Source organism: Phoca vitulina, unplaced genomic scaffold (genome assembly GCF_004348235.1).
Source record: "Phoca vitulina isolate PV1807 unplaced genomic scaffold, GSC_HSeal_1.0 scaffold44, whole genome shotgun sequence".
Lineage (NCBI taxonomy): Eukaryota > Metazoa > Chordata > Mammalia > Carnivora > Phocidae > Phoca > Phoca vitulina.
Window position 1 is genome coordinate 9342802 of NW_022589747.1, and position 19303 is coordinate 9362104.

Sequence of the window (19303 nt, forward strand, 5' to 3'; positions counted from 1 at the left end):
TATGGTGGTGATTATTTTGCAATATATATCAAATCAACACGCTGTACATCTTAAATTTACACAACCTTCTACATCAATTATATCTCAATAAAGCCGGATAAAACAAAGTGTATGCAATGGTTCACAAGAGCATTAACACAGGTGTGGATTCAGGTGAAGCAGTGGGAACAACAGAGAGAGCAAAGGTCAGATCAGGAAGACTAGTGTGTATGGTTGGGGTTTTCAAGTGGCTGTGGGGTAAATGACATTGATTCATGTAAGGGGCACAGGACAATGCCTAGACTATAGTAAATTATCAATGTTACTATTATTACTTTTTATATTAGCTTCAGCACTCAAATAATAGTGACTTTACTTTCTAATTTTTAGAACCCCCCCCTCACCAGTGGTAAAGAGAGGTGAGAGGAAACCAAACCAGTAGACAAACCACACTAAAGACAAGAACAGGGCTTGTCTCTGTGTTCTCTGTCGATACAAAAACCTTTCCCAAATATGGAAGGAATAAGTAAATGAATAAAGGAACAAACAAACAAGTAAACACAAGAAGAGCAATGACCTCCAACTCCCAAACTCTAAAAGACCAGGAAATGGGAGCACCTGGGTGGCTCAGTGGGTTAGGCGACCAGCTCTTGGTATTGGCTCAGGTCATGATCTCAGGGTCCTGAGACTGAGCCTGCCTCAGGCTTCACACTCAGCAGGGAGTCTGCTTGGGATTCTCTCTCTCTCTCTCCCTCTGCTCACGTGCTCACCTGCGTGCATGCTCTCTCTCTCAAATAAATAAATAAATATTTTTAAAAACCACCAGAAAATGATTCATCAGCTGATCTACAAAACAATTTGAGAAAGATCTGTTTTCAGGGGCACCTGGGTGGCTCAGCCGTTAAGCATCCGACTCTTGATTTTGGCTCAGGTCGTGAGATCGAGCCTCGTGTCAGGCTCTGTGCTGGGCGTGGAGGCTGCTTAGGATTCTCTCCCTCTCCCTCTCTCCTCCTCCCCCCCCCACCCCCTTGTGGCACACACTCTCTCTAAAAAAAGAACTAAAGTTTACCAAGGAATATACATTGTTCTAAGAACCAGAATATTTTATCTTCATGCTATCCCATAACCATGTTTCTTCAAGCTGAAAACTCTGTAATTAAAGTCCTTGTGCTGCTTTATTTTCCAAGTGGGTTTTGTCTTTTTGCAGCTCCAGCGGCTTCTGCCAGGACCCCTCCAATGTGAGGCATCGAGGACCCCTGCTTGTCGGTACGTCCCCATTCACAGGCAGGCAACCTTTCTCCTCCTATAGTGGTCTCTTTCAGATCAGAAATTCCACAAGAATGGCAGGTAATAAAAATGTACGTCTTGGCCAATTAAGAAGTAACATTCTTAGCTTTGCACAGTGGCAGTATCGTAGCCAATGAGGTTTATCCAAGGCGCGATTATTGCTAAGAAATAACATTCTTTGCTACTATTATGTATTTCCTGTCCAATCTCCCTATATGCTAAAATATACAGTGCTTCTGCTCTAATACAATTATATACATTACCGAAAGATCTCATGTTTTACAAAATTTACTACCAAAAAGAACAGTTTCAGAAAAAATTGGTTTGGGGCATTCCTCTCAAAACCTGTGGAGCTTCAAAACACACAAAAAAAATAACTGATAACCTGGAGAGTTAATCTGACCACCTAGGCAGGTGGCTGAGCGTAGCCAGTGACTAATTCAGCCAATATTAAAAATAAATAAATAAAATAAAAACAACAGAGGTAAGCTACAATAATGCTTTAATTAGAGTAATACTGGCAGACGCCCAGGCACAGGAAGAAGCATAACCTGCTCTGAGCCAAGAGCCATGAAAGGCTGACTGTCCCTGACCAGGGAGGGGGCCCAGGGCCAGGTAATCCTTCTGATCACTGTCAACACACACGTACGCACACACACACTCACAGCAACTGACCTTTTTCCTATCCAACTCAAGTTCAGAATTCTACTCCCCCTACACTCATCCCCTTTGCCTAGGAAAATATGTATACACCAACACAACTCTGGCCCTTTTGACCAATTACGTATGAGTGGACATGTCTCCCAGAACAAAGCACCTGGTATTTCATGCTGTCCTCAGAGTAAGTGATCTGAGCCGACTAAAGTGTCCTTAGAGAGGTTGCCTGCACATTCGTGAGCAGAGGCAGGTGAAACCAAGGGTGAAGGCCTCCACAAACTGAGTTTTCCCCATCCTATAACCAGTCCTATTACCTATGAAAGAAATAATTCCCAGAGAAAGACGTGACCACAGAATCAAACCAACAGAAAAATGCAAATACTTACATATAATATGTTGGATAGAGTCCTTCAAAATACCAGCAATGTTTTTTGGCCTCTGTGCACTGAAAATAGAAGAAAAACTGTCAATGGAAAGTCATCTGCATATTGTTAAGAAGATCCGACAAAAAGGCACAAGGATGGATGAATTGATATACCTTCAAGTGTGGAAAGCAGAGGGTTAGGGGAGACAAAGAATCAGAGGGAGACCCATCCCCACGATGACTTTTTTCTTTTTTTTTAAGATTTAATTTATTTATTTGAGAGAGAGAGAGCAAAAGAGAGCGCACAAGCAGGGGGAGGGGCAGAGGGAGAGGGAGAATCAGACTCCCCGCTGAGCAGGGAGCCCCACACGGGGCTCGATCCCAGGACCCTGAGATCATGACCTGAGCCGACAGCAGACACTTAACCGACTGAGCCACCCAGGCGTCCCCACGATGACGCCTTTAATTTCTTTAAATTTTTAAAAGGTAAGAAAACAGGAAAACATCAATTTCCCTATAATTTTTCTAGTCTTTTATATCCCTAAAAATATGGGCATGACCAGTTCATTAAAAAGGTAAAGACAACCCATTTTTTTAAATTCATATGGTCCCGTATTTCAAATATCTAAAATATGCTAAAAATAAAATAGGACAAATATTTCCATTTTCCCCAACTGTCATTTCTGAAAGGTATTTCCCACAGTTTTAACATTTCTAGATCTTTATATTTCACAGTATTCCAAAAGCCATATTCAAATCATGGATCTCCCGGTGGGGATGTACATCTGCCGGGCTTTGTAAATCAGGATTCATTTGCCAGCATCCATGGCGCCCCCTGCCCTCGTTCCCAGGAAGGAGAAATGGACGAGGAGGACAAGGAAAGATAACAGAGCCTCCCCAGTGCTTTCCAAGGAAGTCTGACACTGGACATGGAGGGCAGAGCAGGTGTAATGCGACCCTGGTGGACTGGACTACCTCACACACCTCCAACAACCGAGAGTACGTGCACCAAGTGCTGAGTGAGAGCTCCAAGGGGAAACGCTCTCATGGACCTGCACAAGATTTCTCTAAAATTCTTCACCTGGTGCTATCATTTTTTTTAATTCACAACTTCCCACATTCATGATCCAGTTCATTGGACCCTATGTATAAATAATAGCTTCAAAATATTATAGTGCAAAGCTACCGGCAGGAAAACAAGGAAAGGCATAATGAAAACTAAGCTTTCTTTGGGGAAGGCAGGGGCTGTCTCACCCAACCCCCACCCCGGGGCATCCTACCTCCGCCTTTTCCAGCCCTAGCAGATGTATAGCAATGCCCTCCTGCAACAGTCTTCCTGACGGTTATAAGGAAGTTTCAGAAACAGACCCCAAGTGTAAAGCAGAGTGTCGAGGGAAAGGTGAACGCAAATATTATGTGTTATACTGGCTAAATCAGATGGGTTATGAAAAGAGCGTGAAACACTGGGTTTTTAAAAATGTGCTTCAGGACATTCAGAAGCACACTCAGGCAGTCTGAAGTGACCCAGTTTTATTAATGGAAAATGAGTTTAATTTAGACTACGTTAGTTCCTGACCAGTTCAAGAAATGAAGTTCAGACAACCAAAGAAATCAATTTATTTTGGCAAGGAAGAGCAATTTCAGGTCTCTGCCCTAAATTACAATTCATTTCACTGGAGTCCTCTATGATAAGCTGAGAAACCAGGTCGTTCTTCCAGGTAGCATGCTAAATGTTTCTTCTTTATTCTCCATCCCTACTGGAGATCGGCACACTTTTCTTTGAACTTGACACCCAACTCTCCCCAGACTGTCCTTTGACTACAGGATGGCAGAAAGAAAAGCCAATCAAGACAGAGGATCCTGCTCCCAGATCTGCCATGACCAGGCGGACCGACTCTGGGAAAGGCAGCGCTCCCTGACCTCAACACCCAGCTGCCTGCATGGTGGTGGTATGGGACATACAGAGAGGCGTGTATGGGATCAGTGGGAATCCATGTATGTATGCATGTAGGAGCTTCAGAACTACAACAGGGTATATAAAAGCACTGAATCATTACGTACAGTACAACTCCCAGACACTCTCGTGGGGAGCCTGCTTCTCTCTCTCCCTCTGACACTCCCCGCCCCCTGCTTGTGCTCTCTCACACCCGCTCTCTCTCTCTCAAATAAATAAAATCTTTAAAAAAAAAAAAAAGAAAATTTTATGGTCACGTTTCCTGAAACAGAAAACACCTTGAGAACTGAGCTACCTACCACTAAAATATAGTTTCATTTTATCATTACTTGAAATTAGTTTAAGCTTTTGAAATTTGCAACTATCCAGGCAACTTCTCATCATTTTTGGTAGCTGGACTTTTACAACGGCTTTCTTAGTAAGGAATGTTAACACTGTAATAACACACACATATTATACTTCACTAAAGGTAAAATGGGGTATTATTCCATTTTATAGCTGGATAATAGGAAGAACACAGAGTCACATATTTCATTACTCAACTGAAAACACTGAATGAGGACTAAGAAGTCCTGGGAATTTTCACTGTTGAGCCTTTCCTTCGCTAAATGCTTGTTAACTGAACCCCAGGTGTCAAAATCAGCTTGCACACCAATCCAAGAGCCTGACAGTAAGACTGAAGATTAGGTTCCAGAGGACAGGAGGTGGAGAGGAAAATCCCTACTACAAACCACCCAGGGTTGAGAGCCAGGTTCTGCCGAGTGGAAGTCTACCGGCAAACCCTATAAATTCCAATCCCCAAATCTAGCATAAGCACTAGGATTCAGGGCAGAGCCAGAGAGCTGGAACTCCGGATATGTGGTCAAAATGGGAGTTTGTGAGGGATGCGTAAGGGAGAGGGGGGGTTTCCAGAGCATTCCCAAACAGTGGTGAGCTCTCACAAGTGACCTCGTGAGCAAGCAGAGGGGTGGATATAGGAAGAGGCAGAAGAAAGGCACTGTGCTAGAGTCCCCTGGAAAAACACCCAAGTCAAGAGGAATGGATGGATCCGTCCCACAGAAGAAAGACGAATCAAAACCTAGAGAGCTGGGTTCTCATGCTGAGAACTTACCAGCCATGATGCCAGTCAGTCTGGACCTCAGCCTTCTTATTTTTAAAACAGGACAGACTCCCTTCCGTGCTGAATTTATAAGATGGCTTTATAAATTAACTGAGATTGAATGCATCAAATGCCTGGCCAGATCAGGGTATAGTTCACTGAATCTCACACCCAGCCAACAATTCTATCTCTAAATGTGTGTCCTGAATTAAGCTTTCCTAATTCTCTGCAACAAATGACTTCCAAGACTCATTTTACTGTGATTACCTATCATCTAAAGAGAAGCAATGCTTCCAAGCCTCTTGAGAACAAAGATCCTATGTATATAGTACATTACATTTGCATGGAAAGTTTTCTAAAATCACCCTAAAATAAACAAGCCCCTCTCTAAAAAAAAAATTTCTAAGTATATAAACTAAGAAAAAAAAAATCTTTTCAGGGTCATGTCCACCCTAAAAGTAGGCCTACCCATTCTACCATAGTTACTGCCATGATGCTATCATGGGTTCTTAAGGATTGGCCATCTACTGAAACAGAAAATATATTAACAGGAAAGGTCAGGTCAGCTGCTCTCTGTTACTGATGGGGCATCCTCAACAGCCAGGGTGCTCTAGGGTTCTGGGTAAACAGTACGCTCTCAGTGCACTCGTAACTAATACTCCTTCCGTGTGTACAATGAAAGTAATAATAAGCATAACCATCTATTTCTCAAAGAGATCATAAAGAATAGCAACAATTTATAAACTATTAACAAAGTAGAATATATGCAGGATTGTGAGAAACCACGTCGTGTAAGGAGCAATTCAATCGAGGGTAATCTAAGAGTTAGCCTGGAAAGGCTTGTAAGACATCTGTAGTCAGGGAAGAATCCCAGTGATCTATTATTCAAGGACTAGGATATTTATAAATGTAGTTGAGCTCTCCTAAATATAGTCATCCATATTTAGCCAGGATCTAAATAAGCCCAAGGAACAAATCCTTGCTAATCCCCAACAGTAATATAAATTATTCTATGTCCATCTGTGCTGAACATAGGAAGCCCCAGACACCACCATTTAATAAAAGGGCACATCCTTTTCCTGATCCAAGGTAAAAGAAAGGTTGCACCACAATAACAAACGGGTGACTCTGAGAGAACCGAAGCTGTCTGTGACTTTGGGACACACCCGAGTGAACAGTTAAGGGACGAAAGGATTCAAAACACTATGGATTTTATCAAAATTCCACCCTTTCTCCTTCCGTTCAAAGGGCGGTGGAGCAGGATCTTTAAATGAGTAGCAAACTGGTAACCTAGCGCTTCACTAACAGAACGAATCCCACCAACACCTGGAAAGCAAGGATCCTTTTTTTTTTTTTTTTTTATACTTATTTCACAAGTGTGTCCTGGGCAAATAAGTTCACAACTTGCTTCAAAATGGGAGGAAGGCCCTAGGAGGATCAATTTGATGAGTCTCTTTGTCAAAGGGGAAAGATGCCCTGCTGTGCCCCGGTGCTGCCTTCTCATTCACCAAAGGCTGAACTTGAGACACCCCCCCCGGATCCAGGCTGCAGTCAGTTCCAGCCCAAGTAGAGTGGGCACTGCCCCTCAGCACAGACTCTGAACAAAGGGAGCCTCCTGGATGCTGGCAGTGTTGGTGCTCAGGACCAGGGACAGAGGCAGAGGGCAGGGAGAGTCCCTGTTGGAACTCAGAGCAAGAATTTATGGAGGCAGTAACATATATTGCATTATTTGTTTCAGGGGTACCGGTCTGTGATTCATCAGTCTTACACAATTCACAGCGCTCACCATAGCACACACCCTCCCCAATGTCCATCACCCAGGTAATTATAGCAAGGTCTCTGAATTTCAAATAATATATAGGAGTAAACATGCTGGAGTAAAACAGGAGTAAAAATTCCTATACTGGAATTTTAATCAACTTCCTAAGTGCTAATTACTTAATCCTTTGGCGTATGGACATTTTCTTTTTCAGAACATCTCATCTCCAAGGAACGTTGATTTTTTTAGAAATAAGAGTATGAGGCTTCTCACAAGCATCATTTATTAAAGGAAAGAAAGCTGAGAAACTCTTTAAACAATAGAAATAAAAGATCCTCTACTGTCTTACATTAGAAGTCAATCAGCCATTCCTATATTGCCAGCAAATAATCATTAGAGATGTAGCACTGTCTAAAGATTCTAGGGGCACGGAGACAAGACACAAATCAGGCCCAGCTGCATATCCCTGGGAAAATTCTGAGACTCTCATAACTTATTCTGAATACAGTCTCCTTGTTAGCTTTATCTGCTCAACAGAAGAATGGTAGGGGAGCTTCATCAAGGTCCTTAATGCAAGTAGGAAAAAATCCTCATCTCCAGGAAATGAAAATTAATCAATAACCAAAATTAAAAGGCAGACAATAGAAGGAACTATTCAAATATAATAAAGTTAATATCTTTAAGCAATAAAGAGCTTATATAATTCAATAAGAAAAAGATAAAAATCCCAATAGGAAAAAAAAATAGAAGTAACAGATATGACAATTCTTCAAAGAAGAAACACAAAAGGTCAATAAAGCTATTTAAGAGATAAAATCCACTAGTAATAAAATAAATGTAAATTATAATGGTACAGTTTTCACTACCAAATTTTTAAAAAGAAAAAAAACAACCTAGTATCAACTGTTGATGAGGGCATGAGGGAAAAGACATATCACGTAATAGCGTTGGAAATATTATGTCTCAGGAAGACAATTTTTCAATACATATCAAAAAACCTTGAAATGCGCTACCCAGAGCAACCTACACATTCAATGCAATCCCTATCAAAATACCATCAACATTTTTTACAGGGCTGGAACAAACAATCTTAAAATTTGCACGGAACCAGAAAAGACCCCTAATAGCCAGGGGAATGTTGAAAACGAAAAACAAAGCTGGGGGCATCACAATGCCTGACTCCAAGCTATATTACAAAGCTGCGATCATCAAGACAGCATGGTACTGGCACAAAAACAGACACATAGATCAATGGAACAGAACAGAGAGCCCAGAAATGGACCCTCAACTCTATGGTCAACTAATCTTTGACAAATTAGGAAAGAATATCCAATAGAAAAAAGTCTCTTCAATAAATGGTGCTGGGAAAATTGGACAGCTACATACAGAAGAATAAAACTCGACCATTCTCTTACACCATGCACAAAGATAAACTTATAATGGATGAAAGACCTAAATGGGAGACAGGAATCCATTAAAATCCTAGAGGAGAACATAGGCAGTAACCTCTTCGACATCAGCCACAGCAACTTCTTTCAAGACACATCTCCAAAGGCAAGGGAAACAAAAGCAAAAATGAACTTTTGGGACTTCATCAAGATAAAAAGCTTCTGCACGGCAAAGAAAACAGTCAACAAAACACAGAGGCAACCCATGGAATAGGAGAAGATATTTGCAAATGACACTACAGATAAAGAGCTGATATCCAAGATCTATAAAGAACCCAAAAAAACAAATAATCAATGTCAAGAAATGGGCACAAGACATGAACAGATACTTCTCCAAAGACATACAAATGGCCAAAAGACATGAAAAAATGCTCCACATCACTTGTCATCAGAGATATATAAATCAAAACTACAATGAGATACCACCTCACACCAGTTAGAATGGCTAAAATTAACAAGATAGGAAACAACAAATGTTGATGAGGATGAGGAGAAAGGGCAACCCTCTTACACTGTTGGTGGGAATGCAAGCTGGTACAGCCACTCTGGAAAATAGTACGGAGTTTCCTCGAGACATTAAAAATAGAGCTACCCTATGACCCAGCAATTGCACTACTGGGTATTTACCCCAAAGATACAGATGTAGTGAAAAGAAGGGGCACCTGCACCTCAATGTTCATAGCACCAATGTCCACAATAGCCAAACTGTGGAAGGAGCCGAGATGTCTTTCAACAGATGAATGGATAAAGAAGGTGTGGTTCATATATACAATGGAATATTATGCAGCATTCAGAAAGGATGAATACCTACCATTTACATCGACAGGCATGGAACTGGAGGTTATTATGCTAAGTGAAATAAGTCAATCAGAGAAAGACAATTATCATATGGTTTCACTCATATGTGTAATGTAAGGAATAGGGCAGAGGACTATAGGGGAAGGGAGGGAAAACTGAATGGGAAGAAATCAGAGAGGGAGAGAAACCATGAGAGACTCTTGACTCTGGGAAATAAACAGGGTTGCAGAGGGGAGGTGGGTGAGGGGATGGGGTAGCTGGGTGATGGGCATTAAGGAGGGCACATGATGTGATGAGCACTGGGTATAATACGCAACTGATGAATCATTGAACACTACATCTGAAACTAATGATGTACTATATGTAGGCTAAGTGAATTTAAATCAAAAAAATAAAAACCCTGAAATGCACCTAACTTAAGGTTTGGTTAACAAAATTATAATACATCCAAAAGATGTATTAGTAGGCATATACCATCAAATTCTAGAAAAATATACAATTGTATGGGAGCCCATTGCTAAGAAAAATAAAGCCAATAAAATAGCATAACTGGGATAGCACACAGTTGGTATACATCACAGTAGAGAGGAAATAATATGTATAGATATATGCCAAAGTAATGACAATAAGTTACATTTTGGGTGGCATTAGAGAGGATTTTTTTCATTATTCATTTTGGTAATCAAATTTCCAAGTTTTCTTATGTAATTTCTGTATGGAACATTTTGTTTCTAAATTTCTGTTAAATTTTACTTTAAAAAGCAGATCACTGGGGCACCTGGGTGGCTCAGTCAGTTGAATGTCTGCCTTTAGCTCAGGTCAGGATCCCAGGGTCCTGGGATCAAGCCCCTCATCGGGCTCCCTGCTCGGCGGGGAGCCTACTTCTCCCTTTCCTCCCTGCTCATACTCTCTCTCTCTCTCAAATAAAGAAATAAAATCATAAATAAATAAATAAATAGATAGATAGATAGATAGATAGATAGATGATAGATATCAGATCACTTACAGCCTAATAAAGAAGTGGACAGTGGGCATAAAGAGACATTTAAAATGAGGAAATATAATTGGTTAACAAAAGTGAACATTATTCTACTACAAATTAAATAAAAATGAACAAAGTTTGTGAAAAATAATATACAAAGCTAGAAAGGGTGTATTGAAACAAATACTCATACAGTCAGCAATTAAAACTGCATTTATAAAAAGTTTAACATCATGAAAAGTGTTCATTTTATGCAGTCATTTTAAAAACACGTTATAGGGCGCCTGGGTGGCTCAGTTGGTTAAGCCACTGCCTTCGGCTCAGGTCATGATCCTGGAGTCCCGGGATCGAGTCCCGCATCGGGCTCCCTGCTCCGCGGGGAGTCTGCTTCTCCCTCTGACTCTCCCCCTTCTCATGCTCTATCTCATTCTCTCTCTCAAATAAATAAATAAAATCTTTAAAAAAAAAAAAATAAAATAAAAAATAAAAAAAATAAAAACACGTTATATACATTTAATTTTAACAATGTAAAAAATATGTATTTTTTAGGAAAAATAGGACAATACAAGTCTAAATTTATAGTGTTATTTTGGGACAGTGTGCTTTCTTTTGGGTTACTTTGCAAAAATCTCTTTACCTGAGCCTTAAATTCTTCTAACAATATTCAGAAGCTGTTGCAAAGGGCACCTGAGTCCTAAATTAGTTTAAAAGAGGGGTCCACTGAAAGACTCGAGACCCTTAGGCACACAGGCATTCCTAGTCATGCCATTTGAACACAAGAGTTCTGAAAAACATGTTATTTTTTAAAAACAGTTATCAACATAAAGTTTAATTTATGAGACAGTCATGGGATCCAAGTTCTAGCTCAACATGAGGTTTAATGTATATACCATTATGTTGGAAAACTTACACTCCTATGTTTCTCCATTACTCTCCATGACTCACAACACTTCTGACACCAGATGTGTGGGGGCTTTCCCCGCATCACCAAGTAACTCGGTGATACCAGCTGGGTGTCCTACAATTTAACTCAGTTCTGACACTGTGTACCAGGAGACAGCATTAGATCACACAGGCCAAGGGTTCAGTCCCACAAGAGTGCCCCTTCCCACCTTTCCCCTTGTCACTTGGGCTTCTGAACTACTGGCTATGGATCAGAGGTTCCCACAACCCCCTCCTTGGGTTCCATTAATTTGCTAATATGGCCCATAGAACATTTTACTCACTAGATCGTTGGTTTATTATAAAAAGATATAACTCAGGAAGAGCCAGATGGAAAAGATGCACAGGGCAAGATAAAAGGAAGGGGTGTGAAGCTTCCATGCCCTCTCTGAACACAGCACTCTCCCCAAATTTCTATGTGTTCACCAACCCAGAAGTTCCCTGAACCCAGTCCTTTGGGATTTTTATGGAGTCTTCATCACGTAGGCATTAGTGATTAAATCATCAACCACTGGTAATCATTCAACCCCCAGCCCCTTTCCCCTCCTGGGGAATCAGGGGAAGGCCTGAAAATTCCATCATATGGTTGGTTCTCCAGTCAACCAGCCTCCTCATCCTTAGATGCTTTCCGAAAGTCAAGTCATTAATATGTAACAACAGGTGCCTTTACTGGGATGAAAACCAAATACGTATTTCTTAGTATAAATCATGGTATCATAACCATAAAAGTCACCCACCCATTTTCAATGCACAGTTTGGTGAGTTTTTAGAAATTTATATACCTTGTGCATTCAACACCACAACCCAGTTTTAGAACTTTTCCATCACCCCAAAATGTTCTCTTTTCTTTCTGTAGTCGATTCTAGCTCCTACCCCAGCCCCAGGCCACAGTGATCAGTCCTTTAGCTTTGTCTTCCCTTTTCCACAAGGTTCAATTACATGAAATCATAAACTTATAGCCTTTTATGTCTAGATTCTGTCCCTCTAGTTGTTAACTAGATCAGCAGTTCACTCACTGCTAGTGCTGAATACTATTCCATTGAATGAATGCACCACATTTTGTTTATCCATTCATCTGGGCTGTTTCTTTGTTTGGGCTATTGTGAACAAGGTGCTATGAATATTTGCATGCAGATCCTTCTGGGGACATATGTCTTGATTTCTTGGGCACATACCCAGGAGTGGACGTGCCAGGCCATCTGGTGACTCAATGTTTAGCTTCTTGAGGAATCTCCACACTGTCTTCCTCGGCAGCGAAACTATCTTCCATTCCCACCTGCCGTGCGTCAGGGCTCCAGTTCCTCCACAGCCTCACCCACAGTTGCTATTACCTGGCTTTTTGAGCTCAACCATCTGATACTCTCCTGGTATCCTGTTGTGGTTTTAGTTGGCACTTCCCTAATGACTAATGAGGCAGAGCATCTTTTCACTCTGGCTCCGTTTCTGCAATGCCTATTCTCCTCCGGGTACTCTTCGTATGAAATCTCACTGAACAGCCTAACAACCCTGGGAGTTAGGCGGTGTGTGTACTTACAAGCAAGTACATGAAGGTCTCAGATAGGTGACTTCCCCTGCCAAGGTGACACAGGAAATGAGCAGAAAGTTGGGGTCTGGATAAGGTCTGCCGGTTTCTAACATCTGGGCATTTTTTTCTGGCGGTGTACAGATGCTGCAATTTTCTGTGTCACAATAATTCATAATCCCAGTCCTTGTTATGTCTGTCACATCTCTCTCAGGGAGCCGGAATGAAATTTATTTCAGGCATTACTTCATTGCCTAGAAGAAAACTAAAATGGTGACTGAAACCACATGAAAGACCCCGCTTCCAGGGCGCCTGGGTGGCTCAGTCGGTTTTAAGCGGCTGCCTTCGGCTCAGGTCCTGATCCCAGGGTCCTGGGATGGAGCCCCACGTCCGGCTCCCTGCTCAGCGGAGAGCCTGCTTCTCCCTCTCCCTCTGCCTGCCACTCGGCCTACTTGTGCTCACTCTCTCTATCTCTCTGTCAAATAAATAAATAAAATCTTTAAAAAGAAAGACCCCACTTCCATCCTCCCCAAAATAAACTTTCCAAGTCATTAGAAATTAGACCTTAGAACACCCCTCAAGTCTCAGCACTATCACTGACTGCATCTCCAAGAGCAAAATAAAAGACACGAGCACTTAGCAGTGTGGCCAAGACTCGGCCAACCCGCCACGAACCCCCACAAACCCAAGGAGCCCAAAGCCTGTCCAGGGGCCAAACCAACCACCGTCACGCTCAGGAAGTGTTCTTAGCTGCTAAAAAGACACAGAGGTGGTACTCGCTAGCACAGCACAAAGGGAATACACAAGCTGCAGCCAAAAAAGTTTATGTGACAAATTTTCCAAATGCCACAAAACATCATTCATTCAAAAAACTGATGACTGGGAGATTTAATTAGAATGGTCTGAAAGCAGTGATAACAGATGGAAATAGTAGAGCTACTGTTACTTGCTGGCAACAAATGAATATAATCAACCTTAGTCATGGGCCCAATTCTAACAAAAACATGGAGTAGAGATGAAACCTGTGGATACTCTCCCTCAGGGCCTAACCCAGGAAGGGCCCCCCTTTCAACGTGACTGCAGAGGACAAGAGCTACGTCATGAGAAAGTCAACAGCTCGGCTCGGCAACGACCTGATCTATAACGTGGGCACCCTGCTTGGATGCCATACATCACAGGAAGTGACTGAGCATAGTGAAATTCAGTCATTTCCAACCACATCACACAGTGCCCCCCAGATGGATAACACACATACACTTAAAAAGGCCACTCTTCTCCAGTTGGGCCTAAATCTTTACCAGCAGATCCAAAACTTAACCACCAGACTGATGAGAAAATACCAACTTCTTATCTTTTGTTGACAGAAATGCCTAGAAAGGTTAATAAGCACAGCAGCTTCAAGGGCAAAATGCCAAAAAGTAAATAAGGGCTTCCTAACTTAGGCTGTGTCCTAGCCTCCCTGTGTGACTTATACTTTAGACGGAAAGTATGCTGGATTCTCTGATAGCATATAAAGTGCTCAAAGTCTGGATTCTAACTGTAAGGAGCACAGGAGCCTAAAAAGAGCTGAGATTTGGCTAAGCACAATGAGAGGCTGAACGACCGTGGGGTCGCCCACATTCAAAAGGCGGTCCAACTTACGCCTCATCTCATGCCAAGCACCTCCAGCCCATTCTTTGTCCCCAGAAAGTCCCACACCATTGTTCCCTGGGTCTTCAAGTTACCAGGGCAGCCCCACATTAACCCCCCAGCACCCACTGCAATTTCACCGAACAGCTGCTCACCCTTCAGGTCTCAACTGCAATATGAATTTCTTCCTAAGTCTGAATGTAGAAGGAGAACCCTGCGGACCACCCCCAATACAGTCTGACCCTACCATTTATACATTCTGGACTTCTCCTTTGTAATTACATAGAGTTTTAGTAATTGGGTGTTAACTGGGGCTCACCACCCCTTCTTCTCCTAAACACAAAGGCAGGCACGTATCAGCGTAACTCAGGTTTGGTTCCCCAGTGCTACTACACTGCTTTGCTCATACCGGGTACTTAACACGTGTGTTTAAAGAATGAAAGGCAATACGCCCCCGACACAGTCCCCGGGTATGTGCTCTGAGGGACCTACCTTACGCACCTCTAACCTGCAGCTACACTCAACTCCTGCTGAGCGTTTTTACCTCATCCTCTTGATGCTCTGTTTTTGGGTACGTGTAACCGTCCCAGAATTTTCCTCCTTACCTTTTCTCCTGTTGAGTATGTGGGGTGGGGGTGGGGGATGAATGAAAATAGGAAGGAGAATGGCGGAATTCTGGTCTACAAGGAAAACAATTCTTTGTTTTAAATGTTGCAGACAGCAATGGCATTCCATCCAAAACACCACATTTCTGGAAGAGTATCAGAAAATTTTTCATCGCTCTGTCTCCTAACTCTGTCAGCTATCATTTCTAATAGCTGTCACTGTGTCCTGTTTTTTATTTATTTTTTATTTTTAAAGATTTTATTTATTTATTTGACAGAGAGAGAGACAGCGAGAGAGGGAACACAAGCAGGGGGAGTGGGAGAGGGAGAAGCAGGCTTCCCGCTGAGCAGGGAGCCCGATGCGGGGCTCGATCCCAGGACCCCGGGATCATGACCTGAGCCAAAGGCAACCGCCTAACTGACTGAGTCACCCAGGAGCCCCTGTGTCCTGTTTTTTAAAATCTATGATGGAGGGGCGCCTGGGGGGCTCGGTCGTTAAGCATCTGCCTTCAGCTCAGGTCATGATCCCAGGGTGCTGGGATCGAGCCTCCCATCGGACTCCCCACTCGGCAGAAAGCCTGCTTCTCCCACTCCCACTCCCCCCTGCTTGTGTTCGCTCTCTCACTGTGTCTCTCTCTGTCAAATAAATAAATAAAATCTTTAAAATAAATAAATAAATAAAATCTATGATGGATATCATTTTGTGTGGGGATTTTTTGGGGGTGTCGGTCGGGGATGGAGAAAGAAAAGGAACATGACGCAGTAGCATAGTGAAAAAGCAAATGCAAGCAGATGGCAAAAAGCATTCTACAAACATGTGGCAGACAGACATTCTTTGGTGTTTTCTAGTTCAAATATCTAAATTCCACTGGTCTGTCTTGGCTTCATTTCTCATGTATAATTTTCTAAACCCTTGTCTTGGCAAGTGCGCGGTCCTGTGATGGTCACCAGCAGCACGTGCCAGGTCTCAATCACCATGGTGAGCAGCTGTGTCTGGGAAGCTGGGGCTGCCTACAGCTTTACCCTGGTCGGAGGCATCTCTGTCTCCATCCTTCGGAGCCCGATATTCAACACCTCCACTGACTGGGCTTCTGCTTTTGAGCTCACTCTGCAGTTACCCCATTTCTGACCTAACGAACCCCACACTTCTCCATAGTAGCTCTCTTGCACACTTCTCCACGGTAGCTCTCTTGCACACTTCTCCACGGTAGCTCTCTTGCACGTGTCTTGACCACAACAAAATGCCAGGATACAATGCTGTGCAGGGCTCTGTCACAAGCCAGGGGCCTTTTTCCAGTGGCCCCCTGGCATCTTGACCATGTGCCTGCAGGACTGTGAGACTCAGACACCCAGAACGGAGAGCCCCCACCCATCCCCCCACCCTCGGGCTCCCTGTTTCCAAGAACAGCACTGCCATCCACCACAGCACAGTCAGCCGAAGCCTGCGCCCACTCCGCCTCTTCTTTTCACTCCACCCCACGTGCTCCTCAAGCTCTGTCCCTCCCCAGCACCTCTCTCCTTGGTGGCAATCGAGGCCAGGAGGCGAGTGGAAAGAGCGTGTAAGCTTGCCTGTGGGGGAGGAAGCAGAGGAGGATGCAGGAGGAGACCAGTGGAGACAGGAGAGCAGAGCTCCAAGCTGGGCAGACATCCTCGACCCTCCACGCCTCAGAGGTCCTGGCTGAGCGGCTGACACCGTCCTCGCTCCCTCCCTTCTCATGAGACTTGATCACACTCAGATGGCTACACAGCACTCTGCTCAAGACAACCCAAGAGAACCTAGCACAGCACATCAAGTCCTTGCTTTGACATCTCCAGTGGCTCCCCATTCATGACAGTGTCTTTCATTTTTTTTCCTTGAGGTCACAAACCCCTTTCTTCTGAATACAATTTTATCCTATACAGGGCTCCCTCACACAAAGACACAAAAGTGGGGGCGCTCCTACGGCACAAGCTTCTGTTCGAACCCTGAAAATGCCTCACTGGCAGATTAAACTCGAGACTCACAGGGAAGGTCCTGCCTCAGCCTGGCCATGCCCCCTCATTCACTAGTGCCTCCTGTCTCTGCTCCCTCCTCAGCCACCTTCCATCCACCCGCCTCCAGGGGGCAAGCGCCTGACCGATGGCAAGTCTAGATCCTCTCTCTCTCCGCCTGCAATGCTCTTCCCTGGAGTTTCCATTATGTGGGGCTTGGAAGAAAACTTCCTGAACTTCCAGAAAATGAGATGTTACTTATTCTCCTTGGGGCTATGACTGAGATTTAATAAAACAATAAGCACTTAGGCATTCAAGGGTTTTCATGTGCATTATCTTCTTTTTTTTTTTAAGGTTTTATTTATTTGACAGAGAGAGACACAGCGAGAGAGGGAATACAAGCAGGGGGAGTGAGAGAGGGAGAAGCAGGCTTCCTGATGAACAGGGAACCTGATGCGGGGCTCGATCCCAGGACCCCAGGATCACGACCTGAGCCGAAGGCAGATGCTTAACAACTGAGCCACCCAGGCGCCCTGTTGTGCTTTATCTTCTTATTTGGTCCTAAAATGTTGCATGAATGGGCAGGCTGCTCAGCCAGGAGGCATGGATAGCCCTGTGCATGCTGTCCCATGATTCAATCAGAAAGGGGCTGCCCCTTTGTGGCCACCATCCTGCAGCTGGTCTGAGGCCGTCTCCAAGAGCCTTCGTTCTTTCCCTGGTGACAGTGCACTTTTCACACTCTTGCCCAACCACCTGCGCAGTGTCTAGCCTCTTCTCCCACAGACCAGGCCTCTGAAGTTTAAGGCCCCTGCCTCGTTCACCCTATTAGCTCCAGTTTCTGGGCCAGGGTAGGGGTTCAGGAAATGCTCGCCTCTTCTTCGTCTGCCTGCTCAAAAGTTTTAATTCGCTTTGACTAAACAGACGGTAGTTTGGAAACTGGCCCTGCTTGCTTTCCAGTTAAGACCCAGCCAGGTAAGATTTCACGTAGCGAGGACAGAGAACTTAGAAAGCGCCTCATATGCTGTGGGAGGGGCTGAGGGAGTCAGAGACGGATAAAATGCCATACTGTCTCTGAAAGTTTTCATGAGGGTAAAAAGATAAAGAATGATGGGAATCATATGACACGTGGCAGAGGAAAAAGGTTGGAAAAACAAAGCACTGGTAGTCGAGGAACATGGAGATGAACGATAACAGGGGCAGGGCATCGGCCACAGGGAAAGGGCGTGCGCTACCCACCTGGATTAATGCAGGCGCCCAGCTTCACTCTCAGCAGGACAGGAAATTCACTATAACTACCCCGAATGTTACAGAAAATGAAAAGAATGAAATTCAGACGGTGTGAAATCCACGGCTCCTGCAGCAGAACTGCCTGGTGATGTCTAAGAAATCTGGAAGGTCCAACAGAAACTCCAGTCAGAAGCTTCTGGAGGGAAGGGGTTGGCAGTGCACTGAACGCAGATGGTTAATCAAGAATTTTTCAACTGACCCTGTCTAATTGTCTAACCGGGCAGGACTGTAAGAACCCTCCTCCAGACCAGGCGGGACCTCCATGGAAAGAAAGGCTGCTCCTAATTGGCTCTGATACTCTCTTCTCTGCTCTGACAGCTTCTTCTGGTTTCCTCAGGCCAAACCCACATGCTTTTCATCCTGAGCACTCAGAGTGCTCGGCTGTGTCACGGAAGATGGCGCCAAGCATCTCACTCAATCCCTCCCCTCAGTAAGTCTGATGGGCACGTTAGCTCACATGTTATACCCAGGGCTGTTTTTACTAAGAGAAAATCTACATGAGCCAAACCCAGTAGGAACAGCTTTAGGCATTTTTTTTTTTCTTTTTAAGGATTTATTATTTGAGAGAGAAAGAGAGAGGGAGAGAGAGCGTGCGAGCAAGGGGAGGGGCAGAGGGAGAGAAACCCTCAAGCAGACTCCCCGCTGAGTGTGAAACCCAACGCGGGACTCAATCCCAGGACCCTGAGATCATGACCTGAGCCCAAATCAAGAGGTGCATAACCAACTGAGGCACCCAGATACCCCACAGCTATCAGACTTTTGGGCAAGTGGAGGCACGTAAGTCAGACAACGTAACTCCGCATTTGAGTTTTCAGGAAGATAACATACAACACCCCCTACGATGCTCTCCTTTCTGAAGCCCAAGCTTTGAGCCAGGCTCCAATTCAACCATCAGCTAACCAACCACCTGAACATGTGAGAATATCCTGTGTTCAGTTCAGCACTGCACTGGCTGGCCCACAGCTACTTGCCATTGATTAGGTCACACGGATGAAACCAATTACAGAATGATCATCAATA

General features: G+C 43.9%; 1 protein-coding gene and 1 pseudogene across 2 annotated transcripts in view; one reads left to right on the forward strand and one right to left on the reverse strand.

Annotated features, from left to right (window-relative positions):
- VOPP1 (VOPP1 WW domain binding protein) overlaps positions 1 to 19303 on the reverse strand; it is a 107537-nt gene that overhangs the window by 58663 nt on the left and 29571 nt on the right. Inside the window, exon 2 of one of the 2 annotated variants that reach the window (XM_032430456.1) lies at positions 2310 to 2368. The exons of the other annotated variant lie outside the window; for it this stretch is intronic. Coding sequence (XP_032286347.1) covers positions 2310 to 2368 — 59 coding nt within the window. The remainder of the gene's footprint in view (positions 1 to 2309; positions 2369 to 19303) is intronic. 2 annotated transcript variants of the gene reach the window in all.
- LOC116648582 lies at positions 1371 to 1521 on the forward strand (annotated as a pseudogene).